We start from the raw sequence: 14,390 nt of genomic DNA, 5'->3' as shown, positions 1-14,390 counted from the left end.
GCAGCATCATTCTGTGGGGATGCTTCTCATCAGCAGGGACTGGGCATCTTGTTAAAATTGAAGGAAGAATGGATGGAGCAAAATACAGGGAAATACTGCAGAGAACCTGCTTCAGTCCACTAAAAAACTGAAGCTTGGGAGGAAATTCACCTTTCAGCAGGACAATGATCCCAAGCACAAGGCCAAAGCAACATTGGAGTGGCTCAAGAACAAAAAGGTGAATGTCCTACAGTGGCCCAGTCAAAGTCCTGATCTCAATCCCATTGAGAATCTGTGGCACTATTTGAAAATTGCGGTCCACAAGCGTCATCCAACCAACCTGAACAACCTGGAACAAATCTGCCAAGAAGAATGGGCCAAAATCACTCCGACACTGTGTGCAAAGCTGGCACATACATACCCCAAAAGACTTAAAGCTGTTATTGCAGCGAAAGGTGGCTCTACCAAATATTAATGTGTGGGGGGTGAATACTTATGCAAGCAAGATATTTCAGTTTTTTATTTTTCCTAAAAATATTTCCGAACATAAAACCAATGTGACCTTACAATAATTGATTTTGAGTTTGAGTGTTTTAAAATAAAATATCAAACAGAACGAAATTTCAATGTACCATTTGTAATTCAGTAATATGAGAGAATTGGTCAGGGGGTCTGAATACTTTTGCAAGGCACTGTATATATATATATCTGACAAACTTAGTTAATCGGCTTAAACTACCGTATTCCTTCGATTTTTAAAGACACACTTTTTAATCCATTTTTTCTTCTCAAAAATGGTCTTAAATTAGAGTGTGGTGATGTGTGTATTAAGTCGCCAACGTGACTGCCAGAGTACATAAACAGGAATGTGACCGACTGCCTGTGAAAAGACTAACAAAAATGCTACTGCCTGATTTTGAATCATCCATAACATACAGGCAGCCGTTTTCAAAGAAGCGGGAGTCATTGTCTAGGAGATGTTAAGTAATAAAGAGGACTCCTCCAACTCAGGATGATGACTAGGAGAGATTTGTATTGTTACAGACATGTTAATTTACCATTATACAATATGCTTTACCAATATGCCTAATAGACACGTTTGTAGCATTTCATTCCTTTGTATGAATGGCTCTTATATGCATAATTGTGGTTATTTCTTTGTAAATGCATATTTTATTTGTTTGATTTTTTTTCCCTCAAATTGAGGGTGGGAAATTTGGGCGCAGTCTTAAATTCGAGGTTGTCTTAAATTCGAAGGAATACGGTACGGAAAAGCTGCGGTGGTCTAATTTTAGATGTCCAGCTCATATATTTTAGTGACCAAAATGAGGAGGATTCAGGGCAGGCAGATGGATAATGTCATAATAAATATTTTATCAGCAGACTGAATAAGATTTCAGGACATTGTCCTGAAAAGCTTCAAGGGACAAACCTGAGGCACTCATAAATCTTTCAACAGCAATAATTAAGAGAAAAGAGACTAATTATAAAACAGCATAATCTTCTATTCTGATGCTTCCTTTTTTGGTTGTTCACTTAAACAAATTCACTCGGCATCTGTTGTCATTTACATTTGTGTTTTAGAAACGCACTGCTGTTGTTTTTTGCGTTTTTTATTAAAATGTCCTGCGTATATAACACAGAATACTGCATAAACTTGACCTGTGGTGTTAACTTTATGTACTATTTATTTCGGGAATAAACAAAACAACGTTTAACTTGAATTTGGCCTCCTTTGTTTTGTAGTTAATTCAATGGGGTAAAGTAAGTCTTACAAAACGTATTCTTTACTCCTGGGATATTTTTCTACTTTTACCGCAAGACGTTACAGTAACACTTCAAACAGTCACACACTCGCCCCTGCTGCTATGCTATGTCTCTGCCTGCCTTCTGAGTAATATAATGGCTTTTATTACAGTTACATGTGGAATATGGTTTCTTAAGTTTAATGGGATGTATGGTGAAGCAGAATCGGCGCAAATCGAGGCCACATTTTGTCAAGTTACCTGGTACTTTGCGAACATTTGGGCAATCGCTATGCTGACAGAGTGAACTGATACAGTAACCAGCTGCTCTTGGTAGTTGCAAATGAATGAACGGTCCATTTCCAGTCAGAGGTCAGTCACATGAAACGACAGTGTTGAGTTATCCAGTAGTCTTTTTAAATAGTTTTTATCCCATCGGTACCAGTAATAAGTGTCTAATTAAACGAAGGTGTAAAGTTATTTCTCTCTCCTCTCTTTTTCTCTCTGTCTCTCTCTCTCTCTCTCACACACACACAGTTTCTATACTAGAATCACAGAGCACACAGCGGGTTTTTGAAGAGCCCCTGTTTTTTAACCCCATTTTTAATTGTGAGGTTTTTAGCTCTGTTTTCTTATCTGCTGTGTTTTATAAAGCAGGTTTTACTAAATTGGGGCATTTAATTGATTTTAATATTTTTAATTGGAAAGCCAGCAGGGTTTTATCCCCTGCACTGAATATTAGATCAGTGCGTTTCCTGGAGAAGGTGCTGAGTTATCTTCAGGCCTCTCTGTCTGGCACTCTCCCAGTTCCTCAGCAGGTTTCTGGAGGCGTGTGTGGCTCAAGAGCAGGAGCCCCTTCCCTGTAGTGCTGGTCTCCCCTTCAGTGGCAGTGGAGGCGCAGGAGGAGGAGCAGGCTGGCAAGCTGCTCTCACTGAGGAAGGTCACAGAGGTGGATATCTTTGTGAAAACCAGACCTTGGTGTCCCTGAAAATTAAGCTCCTGTCTGGAGGGTGCTGTATAAGCTTCCTCAAACCGGTACCTGAGCCAAGTGGAGCCGGGGGTCAGTGTCCAGCGCCCCTTCTGTCCCGCGTCGGGGTCAGTTTTCCACCTGTTTGTGGATTGCTCTTGGCTGCAGACCTTGCTTGCTTATTTTAAAATGGTGCAGGACCTGGACAGCTTTGAGAAACGTTGGTGCATTGGGGAGGGGGTGTGTGCCATGAGTGAGGAGGGGCAGCTTGCCCTGCTCATATGAGAAAAACTATGAGAAAGACTGAAATCCTGTTGAACTGAAACTTTTGAAACTGGACTGAGAGACGTTGGATCTGTTATGTTATTTTGCACCAGTGTATGGCTTTATACGTTTTATATTGTATTCTAATGTATAGATTAAAGGGATTTAAGTCAAAGTATCTATCTATCTATCTATCTCTATCTATCTATCTATCTATCTATCTATCTATCTATCTATCTATCTATCTATCTATCTATCTATCTATCTATCTATCAATCAAATAAAATTAATTTACACAAAGTTTAAAATAATTTATTTCAGGATGTTTCGGGCAAAAGCCCTTCTTCAGCTGTGTAGCTGCGGGACATATAACACACATCTGACTAAAATACAAAATGAAATAACTCCATCTCTATAATGCATATATAGTGAAGCAAAAATGTAACTTTACGTGAATTAACCATGTCCTTCCCCGTGCTCACATAGTATTACATTTTAATCAGCACGTGAAGTGATGTGCAACCCTCGTGGCTAAATACAAATATACATTCTATCACTCGTGCTACGTAGACCCATTTATATCCCGTGTACCAATGACTATACACCAACATTTAACACACTACATGCAACATATAAACAAACAATACACACAAGGCAGGGTCACACTGCCACACATGCATAAAGCACCATGTAATCAAGTGCAGCTGCAGCTCCTCTTATAGCAAAAAAGTCAATACATTAGGAAAGAACCACATAATAGGCCTAATATTTATTTAGTTATAAAACAAATGCTGAATAAGATCAGATACTGTATCAAAAGGGAGACAGAAACGGAAGTTAGTCTGAGAAGTTGTTTACAGTTGAAACAACACTAGTACTGTATTTACTGTAGAAATATTGCATGAATCACTAGTATAGGGAATTGGGGGACATGCTGTAGGAGTGTTATAGCCGAGGCGTGTTATAATCAAGAGCCTTATAGCGAGAGAGCACCCTTAAATAAAACAAAACTAACGGCTGTTGCATCCTCTATAGTTTTTTTTTTTCTTTGTACAACTAGATTCATATTTAGTTTTAATTTGCTAATTTTGGCTAGACATTTTAATCCCAATAAAATTAGACTTCAGAAACAGCAATTTTCAGCAGTTGTTCAATATAAAAAATAAACGTTAACCATGTGTTGTGGAACTCGTAAAGGCTGTGAATCTGTTAACGCCTGTTTTCCTTAGAGGTTGTCTGGTAGAGTTGAGTTGTTTCCATCCAAGAAAAATAGCGACTTTTTTTATAATTTCGAATGCATTTGAAACCACTTAATGTCTCTGGATCTGCCAAGTATGACAGATAATGTTTTGAACACACTAACTTTATACAGCCTGATTGCCAGCAACCACTGAGAAAATAATCTATGAAATCATTAATTTCTGGAAGCATAAAAACAAGTTTGGTGTGGTGGAGGGATAGATTAACTCTGAAGCCTGAAAACATGTGTTTCTGTTTGTTCTCATTGAAGAGCTGGAGAAAAAGATGAATCATGATTCATGAATGAGTTTAACTTAAATAAAAAATATATATTTTATTTATTTGTTTCTTTTTTTTTCTCATTCCCAGTCCAAGGAATCCTCCTCTGTGCTTAGCTGCGATATCTCTGTGGATGATAAATACATTGTCACAGGCTCTGGGGACAAGAAGGCCACTGTCTATGAAGTTATTTATTAGACGGAGGATCTGAATACAAAGAGGACTCCTACCGAAGCACTTTGTTATAGCTGATCATTAAGACTGACTGTGAAGCAAAGATTTGTTGAAATGAAGAAGAAAAAAACAAACAAACAAAGAAACAGGAATCTGCTGCATTGACTTCAACTTATTTTACTACTATATTATGGATGTACAGTAAACTCTTGTGATACCAAATCTTCAGACCAGAATTAACTGATAGAATGAACCGAGCTTACTTTCCATGAACTGAACACATTAATTATGTACAATAGTTTATTCTATTTATTTTTAAGAATATTTTCTAACCAATACTTAAATTCAATTGGATGGAGCTGATAGGCACGTCTGTTGATATTAAAGGTACGTCTTATTATATTTCCCTGTGTGGCAGTAGTTTAAAAACCTGAATGTAATTACAGGGCTCTTTCTTTTTTTGTGTGTGTTTAGTAGTTGATTACATGGATTAACATTGTGGTAAATTGTTGATTTTAGTCCTAATATGTTTGTTTTAGAAGCTTCTGTATAATCTGGTACTACAACACTTTCTTAGAAATGAGGTGGCAGAAACAACAGATAACAACTAGACTTTCCTACAAAGTAAATTGATTAAAAAGGTTATTGGTATAGTTTATACAATTTGTTCTGGTAAGCCATGTTCCATGTGTTTTGACTTTCATTTGTATTTCATTTGGTTACAAAGGAGTACATCTAGTTATTAACCCATTCTCTTATCTTTTTTTTTTTTGCAGAAGGATGGAATTGTCTCCAGACTTGGGCAGGAAGTTCTCTTGCAAAAACCAAATATTTTTACATCAGTGTTCATTTGGAATTTAATTATTTTGGATTACATTCCAGTTACTAAAGATCATGTAAAAGTGAGTTGCAGTAGAAGTTTTTTTGTGACTCCTCATACTGATGCCTATGGAACCGAGACAACTACCCAGACACCCTGAAGTGTTTTCTAGCCACAGATACACGACTCAATGGAAATTAGCAAGGTGATTGTTAATGTCCTCCAGGCGTGGATTGTTGACAACTATTTCATGGGACTTGCTTTGAAAATCCTTCCAGCAGACACTTATTTGTGTGCAAACTAAATGTAAATAGTACTTTTGGACAGTTTGTGTGTTGAATGCTTAAAAGAACCAAGTATGTGGATCTGCTGATGTACAGTGCCTTTGCTGCTATAGATCAAACCTTTAATATAGGTAATATATTGTATTGGTTTAGATGTACTATATTTGGTATTAGAGTATAGAGACACAATATTCAGTTTACAATAGACTGTCTAGTTGAGTTCTGGAAGTGGTAGCCAACATTGTTCTGAGTTCTTGGTGTTTTGTCATGAACAGTTTCAGAATACTGTAACGTTGAATGGTTTTGATACTAAAACTTGTGATTGTATATATTTCTGATGCAACATGTCAGTAATTCTCATGCATATATTAGGGTGTGAAACAGCACTGTAGATAACATTTGCAGGTTGTAAAATTTCTGAATTTTTGTTTTGTAAGAAATTCAAAGTGATCTAAAGGTTTCACATTTTTTCTTCGGTGGAAACATGTTAGATAACTTTGCAGAAACAGTTGTAAGCATGGAGACCTGGGCCAGAGATGAGTCATTTGTATTTTTTATTGATCATAGTAATACATGATTACACATTATAGTACTTAACACAATCCTAATGTATACATATGAGTAGCTGTTAGTTTATGGATCAGTCATTTAAAATTACTTTTATACATTCACTCCAGCTCAACATGTTGATTTTTATCCTTTCTTAGGCCAAGTTTCCTATGTACATAAAACAGTATAGCATAGCTTGCAGCAAAGTAGTTTTTCACTCTAAAGAAATGTTTATTTTTCCTAATTTGATGCATTATCCCATCATTACATTTTAGATACAGATATTTGGGTATTTGTTTGTTTTTCAGCAAAATAGCTGTGAAGACAACCAGTCCTTTTTTTAAATGTGCTTTTTCTGTTATATAAAGGAGAATGGCATGCCTCCAATAAAACATACTGTATGTCTCCCCGCTTACAATATATGGAAACCTTGTTTTATATTCTCTCTGCCTGCCCTATTTAAAATGTTCACAATATTCAGTTTTACAAGCCATTGGAAAATGTAAAGAACACCCTATTTTTATTTTTTTTAACCTGCATTCTTAGGAGTGGATGACGTTCTGCTTATTATAAGGTACATTAAGTTATTGGCTGAAAATAAGTATATTAAAAATAAGTAAACAAGTTGTGAACTGTAGAGATTGAGTCAAACAAATATATCAAGTATTGTCATATTTTGCAATGCCTTTAAAGTAATGTTTCTTGGAAAAGGTTTCTGCAGATGGCCAACCAATCTGTCCATCCAATGTACAAAGAATCGCATTGCCCATTTTTAATTGATTTCTCTAACATTTTTATAGAGGGTGCTCTGTATCATCACCATTTTATATGGATGACTCTCTTTTTTTTTGAACAACACAAATTGATAAGTAGGATTTGCTTTGGTACTGGATAGTTCAAGATACTATTTTATACAAACAATGAAACATTTATGCTGTAAAAAATGAAAAAGTACCCGTTGCTAGGTGTTGGTGTTTCTTTAATACAACATGCATTTTGTCTTTTCTAGTCCTGTGTCTAAATTTATTAAAAACCTTTATGGCGTTGCATTGATGATAATTTCAAGAATTGTATTTATTTATTTTGTATTTCATACTTTTTTGGGGGGGGAAGGGGGGGAAGGGGGGGGCACAAGTTCCCTTCCATAGTCATTCATGCACTTCTATTTGCAAAGTAGGTGTCTCTTCAATAGTTTTGTAATACACTCATGTTATATCATACATGCATTTTCTTTTTTTTTTTTTTTTTTTTTTTTTAAATGTATACGAGAAGTTAAAAAAATCCCTGTTTGCATTCCTTGCTTTCACATATTTTTACACTCTTGGCCGGTTCACTAGGAGAGTGGATTTGTCCCATTTTAAAAACCTCTCTCCTGTCATTAACCAACCCGATGCTTCCCTAGTGACTGACATGCTTTGAAGCCAGTGACTTGGGAAGTGAAACAGTACACTTTCTTTAACCTAGTATGGCACCAGATACCATTTTTTAAAGAAAATGTATGACCAGTAAATCGCATCAATGTAACACCTACATTTTGGAAATGCAAGCCAAAGTGATCTACTTTCTGATGACACTGATAGCTCTGCAATTTTTCCAACCCCTGTATGGTAGTTTTTATCTTAATGGTGCTCTTACTGTGTGTCTGCAATATCCTGGCAGAGTGAACTTAAGCAGACCATATTGACAAGCTCTACACCTGCAATGTCTGTTTCTTGAACCAAGTGGAACTAAACATGACCTATGGGGATTCTCCTTTTCCTTCCTGTAAGTAGAACATGTAAATTATAATTAAATTAACCAATAATGGACCATGGTGTAAAGAACTGTTTTGATAGCATGTCAATAGGAGCTCAGTTTACCACGTACAGGCAGGCATGACACTGCGGAAAATTGCAAATCCAAAGGAATTGAAACCACTTCCTGGCAAATGATTGCATATGTGATTGAAAGGATCCTCTGTCCTGTTTCATAATAACATGAATCGAAATCAGACTATAACAATAACATATATCGGTTACATACATCCCCTGCCACAATGTTAAATACAAAATTAGACCTACATCCTACTTCCATCTGTATATATACATATACTATATAGACAGATGGAAAGAACACTCCATATAGTGTGCAGAAAACTACTACAGAATTACTTTGAATATGTACTTATTAAATGCATTAAAACTTAGCTTGCAAAAGTTGCATGATAGTTCTGCTGTCCAGCATGGTACCAATAACAGACAACCCTGGGTTAATGTGCACATTAACTGTAATTGGGGCTTCTGATTTTTGGTTTTAACTGATAAAACACCCCCAATACAAAAAAAATAAAATCGGTGGATAGCCAATAAACACCGGAAAACACTGTAAAAACTGTGGAAATGGTTAATCTATTCACGTTGACTTTACCCTTCTCACATTTAAGAAAATTAAACATACTACAAAAATAATAATAAATACATTTCCCAGTGCTGCTGGGCAATGTCCCGCCTTCCTGACTTGCATCTATCATTCATTCGTTCTCAATACTTTAAACCCAGTGGCGGCTGGTGCGTTTTTTGTAAGGTGGGGCAGAAACCTGACAACAACCCCCCCCACACACACACAAGCGGATACACACTCCCAGGGGTCAAAAAAAATATTATTACATTAAAACTATTTACATTGTTTCCATTTAACTTATCAACATTCACATTACATTAAACAGGCTATATCAACATTATCAAATTTTCTACTTGACGCTATAAAAAACTGAAATAAATAACTCAAACAATTACATAAACTCAAATAAATAACATTTACATGAACTCAAATAAATCCAAAATAAATAACACAAACGTGCATAAACTCAAATAACTCAAACATTTAAACAGTACCAACATTTTTACTGTATAGTTCAGTATGTGTTCTGTATGTGTGAGTGAGAGTGTGATGGTGTGTGTTTTTTTTTTTTTTTGTGTGTGTATGTGTCAAAATATGTATAGTAGCTCGCCAGTACTTGCACACTTAAGTTGTACCTTCTTTCCTTTGCTGTCTTCCACAACGAAATCCCTATGGTCACGGGCACATTCTACTGGGGTTTTTGTGTGTAGGCATTTTTGTACATTTCGCCACAATTCTGTTTTAAACCCTCTGTGTCTTAACTGTAATACAGCTTTAAATCCCGCTAACAAACCTCCATCCTGATTGTAATCTTGTTTAAATATCCAATAGAAATGTAGGAATGTGCTGTCACTCAATAGTTGGGGCGGGAGGATGACCATTTATGAGCATACGTAGTTATGATTTTCGGCCGAAATTGTAGCAGTTGTCCGAAGCAGCAGACGTGGAAAGCAGAACACTGTGTTGCACACCCACACAGCCAGGGCTTTTTCTCGTACCATGTACTGGAGAATGTCCGGTTGTACAATTTCCTCCTGTCTGCTTTACTGATTTACTGTAATATTTGGCTGATCTGGGCCCAACTCCTTGATCTGTAATTTTTCTGGTAGAGTTCTCCACTCAAACGGACTTTGCTGTAGAGACAGCAGGGCGTTCATTGGCCTTTCTTGTTCTGTCATAGTTCACTTTCTCACAAAAATGGCTGCGAGCTGCAAACTACTTCCTCTCTTTCTCCTTGTTTAATGTTCTTATTCTGAGGCTGCTATTTGGCTACAACATTAATCGTCTTGATAAATATAGCAATATTTTATAAACCGCCATCTAGTGTGTCTAGGTGGTAACTGCATAGACTCCCCATTGGGCGTTAAATTCGCCGCCCCAAATGGGATTAATAGGAGCAGCAAAAAGCTAGGCTACAATTTCGGCCTAAAATCTTAACTACGCATGCTCAGAAACGGTTATCCTCCAGGTGCGACCCCCCGGAACCAGGATAAGAGGCATACGATAAGCATAACCAGCGATTTGGCATAAATACTTTTTTTTCCATAAAATGCACAATTGCTGTGGATAATAACAACTAAGAACGTGAGTAAATGTCAGAATTAAGCACTTAAAGGTTCAGTCGTTTTTATGCTTTTTATTTTTTTTCTTGTGTTCTGCTATGGTGGGGCGGTGCCCTAGCGCCCCTAGTGGACGATCTGCCTCTGTTTAAACCCGCCCCAACTACTGAGTGACAGCACATTCCTACATTTCTATTGGAGACTCTGCTTGCTAGATTTAAACGAGATTACAATCAGGATGGAGGCTTGTTAGCAGGATTTAAAGCTGTATTACAATTAAGACACAGAGTGTTTAAAACCAGAATTGTGGCAAAATGTACAAAAATGCCTGTACACAAAAACCCCAGAAGAATGTGCCCGTGACCATAGGGATTTCATTGTGGAAGACAGCAAAAGAAAGAAGGTGTGCAAGTACTGTTGAGTTACTATACATATTTTGACACACACACACTAAAAAAAAAATGCTCAAGCATTTTGGAAAGCAACCGAAAACACATTTCATACAGTATATCAAAAACGATTTACATAAAACTCGAAAATAGCTAAAAATAAGCACCGAAAAATACAATTAATAAAAACCGAAAAACAGAAGCCCTAACTGTAATGTATCAGGACAAATTAATGATGTATGCTAATATAATAATGATACAATCTATACTATTTTGGGCCAAAACACAATATACTGTAATAATGTGCAAATCAAGACAATTAGGAGTTAACAAATTGATTTATAGTTGCTATGGAGTAGTCACTGCTTTTGGAGCACTGAACTATGTTGGAGCAAAAGGTTTAGAAGTTGCACTTGCATATAACCCTGGGGGTTTTATGCAACCAGAAAAAAAAATAATAATAATTCAGAAGCCTCTGAGCTGCCTAACCTATTAAATATGGAATCACTGTGTATGCACATGCTAATGTTGAGCATGGATTAAACTATAATAATAAAAAAAAATATGAATTATGTAAAACTCAAATCATGTCTTATAATTCAAGCCTGCCGTCTGCATTAGGCACAGCTTTATTAGTCATAAGAGATTACCTTTTTTTTCAGCCCCGTTAAAATTCAAGTTCTGCAAATAACTGTAGCTGTTAAGTTATTTTGTAGGCTTCGAACCCTAATGGTGGCTTTCATGTGGCAGATACTGTAAAAACCTTTACCAGAATCACTCCTGCTGTGCATGATGGGAAAACAGACCAAACTGGCTGGTTACCATGGTAGATTTGCACAGTAATTTTGCAGTTTATTATGCTTTTCATCTGTATCTTTAAAAGTCATACAACTACTGGTGCCATTTAAATAGTTTGTTTACCCTTCTGTTACCCTTTTATGAGTTGCAATCATTCTAAATGATTTGTTTTATCATTTTCTAGCTCAATGTAACTGCCTACTAGCATCTTAGTTTTGCTATTTTTTCCACTTTTTGCAATCTTTCAACTCTTGACTGTTGATATGAAGCAGGGGGAGTCAAGAGAGTTAAAAGGTCACAGCAATTTCTTACCTTTCAGAAAACAAGGGAGGGGTAAAAACGTTAGATTACGGATGTAAGCCTGGTTCCCTGAAAGAAGACGACCACCAACAATACTTTTGGGATATGCTTGCCACAGGTCAGGTATTCACTGAGCATTTTATGTCTAAGCTGCCCCTCCGGAGGAGTGACGTCCTCGGTCCCGCCTGCCGAGGGAACAAACAGTCACTCGATGGAGTTCACTTCCTCTTTTGCATCAAACCCGCGAAAGGGACCGATGCGACCTCCCAGGTTGATGGTCATCTTCTCTTTCAGGGAACCAGGGTTACATCCATAACCTAACGTTGCCTTTCAATTCTAAGACGAGGGCGTCTGAGCGGAGGCAGCAGAGGGATGTCTCGAGACCGCAAAACCACAGTAAGAGTGCGAGTGTACAACCTCAGGGACCCTTGTGCCTAAAGAAGGCATAGAGGGATCTACCACATTAATTTGGTATGCGGAGTAGCCCAGCTAGCCGCAGTACATATGTCCGTCAATGAGGCTCCTCTAACGAGGGTCCATAATGTAGCTATTCCTCAGGTAGAGTGCATGGCCACCCGTCCGGGTTGGGGTAGGCCAGCATTAGTATATGCAGTCACAACTGTGTCCACAATCCAGTAAGACAGCTGCTGCTTTGAAAGGGCTTGGCCCAGGGTCCTTACACCATGACAGACGAAGAGCTCTCATTCTGCCAACATCTCAATGCCCAAACTGGGCAGAAGGAGTTTAGTCTCAGATCCTCCTCGAAAAAAAAGGGGGGTGGAAAGCCTCTAGTTTCACTGACTGGTTTAAGTGGAAAGCCATAACCATCTTATTATTATTATTATTATTATTTGTTTATTTAGCACACACCTTTAACCAAGGTGACTTACAGAGACTAGGGTGTGTGAACTATGCATCAGCTGCAGAGTCACTTACAATTACGTCTCACCCGAAAGACGGAGCACAAGGAGGTTAAATGACTTGCTCAGGGTCACACAATGAGTCAGTGGCTGAGATGGGATTTGAACCGGGGACCTCCTGGTTACAAGCCCGTTTCTTTAACCACTGGACCACACAGCCTCCTCACTTAGTGAGGAATGCGGGGTTTGTACGCAACGATACCCTGTTTCCGTTGTCCCAGACGTGCATACAGGAACTGTGCACTGACAGAGCCTGTAGCTCACTGGTCTCTTAGTGGAGGTGATGGCTAACAAAAAGGCTGCCTTCATAGACAGGTATTTCAACTCTATGGAATGTAAAGGGTCAAACAGGGCTTTGGTGAGAGCCTCCAATACCACGTCTAGACTCCACTTGGGAGGACATAACCGCCAAGCGCCCTTCAGAAAACGGGTCACCAGAAAATGAGAGCCTGGGGACACCCGAGTCAATGGGGACATGGTATGCAGATATGGCTGCCAGGTACACTTTTAGCATAGAGGGGGATTTACCCGCCTTCAGCACTTCTTGCAGGAGTTGCAAAATAATTGCTATAGGGCAAGAGATAGGGTCATGACCTCTGGTCATACACCAATCATGAAAATACCTCAATTTATAGGCGTACAACGACCTTGTGGAGGAGGCCCTAGCATTCTGCAGTGTACTAATGACCACATCTGAGAGCCCTAAGGTGGACAGACTGACTGAGGAGATCCAGGTGTAGTGGGATCTCCCAGGGCTGGCCTTGTAGTAGCTGGCAAAGGGTCGAAAACCAGATTCTCTTGGGCCATCTGGGGGCCACCAGGAGAACTGTTACCATCTCTATCCGCACCTTCTCTAAGAAGGCCAGGAGCAACAGTATTGACGGGAATGCCTGTAAGAGCGTCCTGGGCCATTCATGGGCTAGGGCGTCGACGCCTAGTGGACCGCCACAGCGGTGGAGGGAGAACCATAGAGATCGACTCAGGCCTTGCCGAAACTTTCCCAAATGCACTCTACCACGTGAGTGTGGAGTCGCCATTCTGACGGGTGAGGACCTTCCGTGGAGAGGTCCGATTCACCACCCGATTCACCACTCCAGGAAAATGAACAGCCCAGAGGGATAACAGTTTCCGTTGTGCCAGTAATCACAAGTCAGTAATCTGAAGGCTATGTAACCCCGGGGACCAAAGTCCTCTCTGGCGGTTGACATACGCCACTACTGACATGTTGTCCATCCAGACAAGGACATGTCTCCCTTGGAGCACTAGGAGAAAATACTGGAGAGCAAGGTGAACCGCTCGCAATTCCAGCGCATATATATGCAGGGATGTCCAACGGCCCGACCAGGACCCGCAGACTCCTCTGCCAACCCAGACTGCACCCCAACCTAAATTGGATGTGTCTGTCGTCACCACCTGATGGCTGTGGATCACCCCCATTCTTACACCTTCACGCATGTGAGAGGCTTGCCTCCACCAGCGCAGGGCTTCCCAGCATACACGAGACATGGTCAGCTGACGTGTCTGTCACGTTTGGGATGTAGCCAGAAGGCATTGAGCCACGCCTAAAGCGGGGGCATATGGAGTAATCCCAGCTGGAGGGCTGATGAAGCTACGGCCATCAGACCCAGCAACTTCTGACAACACCAGAGGTACTATCGATCCCTATTGAAATGACGGCCAATCTGTCGTCTGACAGGTAGGCTCACATTGCAAGGGAGTCCAGACAGTCCCAAGTAAACCATACT

The 14,390-nt window shown here is 39.2% G+C and overlaps 1 protein-coding gene across 3 annotated transcripts in view; it reads left to right on the top strand.

Moving 5' to 3' along the window:
* LOC117421089 (transducin-like enhancer protein 4) overlaps positions 1-7,359 on the top strand; it is a 90,050-nt gene extending 82,691 nt beyond the window's left edge. For all 3 annotated transcript variants that reach the window (XM_059025418.1, XM_034035023.3, XM_034035022.3), the window contains 2 exons: positions 4,564-5,034; positions 5,424-7,359. In XM_059025418.1, coding sequence (XP_058881401.1) covers positions 4,564-4,671 — 108 coding nt within the window. In that variant the 3' untranslated portion in view covers positions 4,672-5,034; positions 5,424-7,359. The remainder of the gene's footprint in view (positions 1-4,563; positions 5,035-5,423) is intronic.
* Positions 7,360-14,390: the final 7,031 nt, after the last annotated feature.

The sequence above is a fragment of the Acipenser ruthenus genome, chromosome 1 (assembly GCF_902713425.1).
Source record: "Acipenser ruthenus chromosome 1, fAciRut3.2 maternal haplotype, whole genome shotgun sequence".
Lineage (NCBI taxonomy): Eukaryota > Metazoa > Chordata > Actinopteri > Acipenseriformes > Acipenseridae > Acipenser > Acipenser ruthenus.
This window is presented reverse-complemented; position numbering and strand designations above follow the sequence as displayed.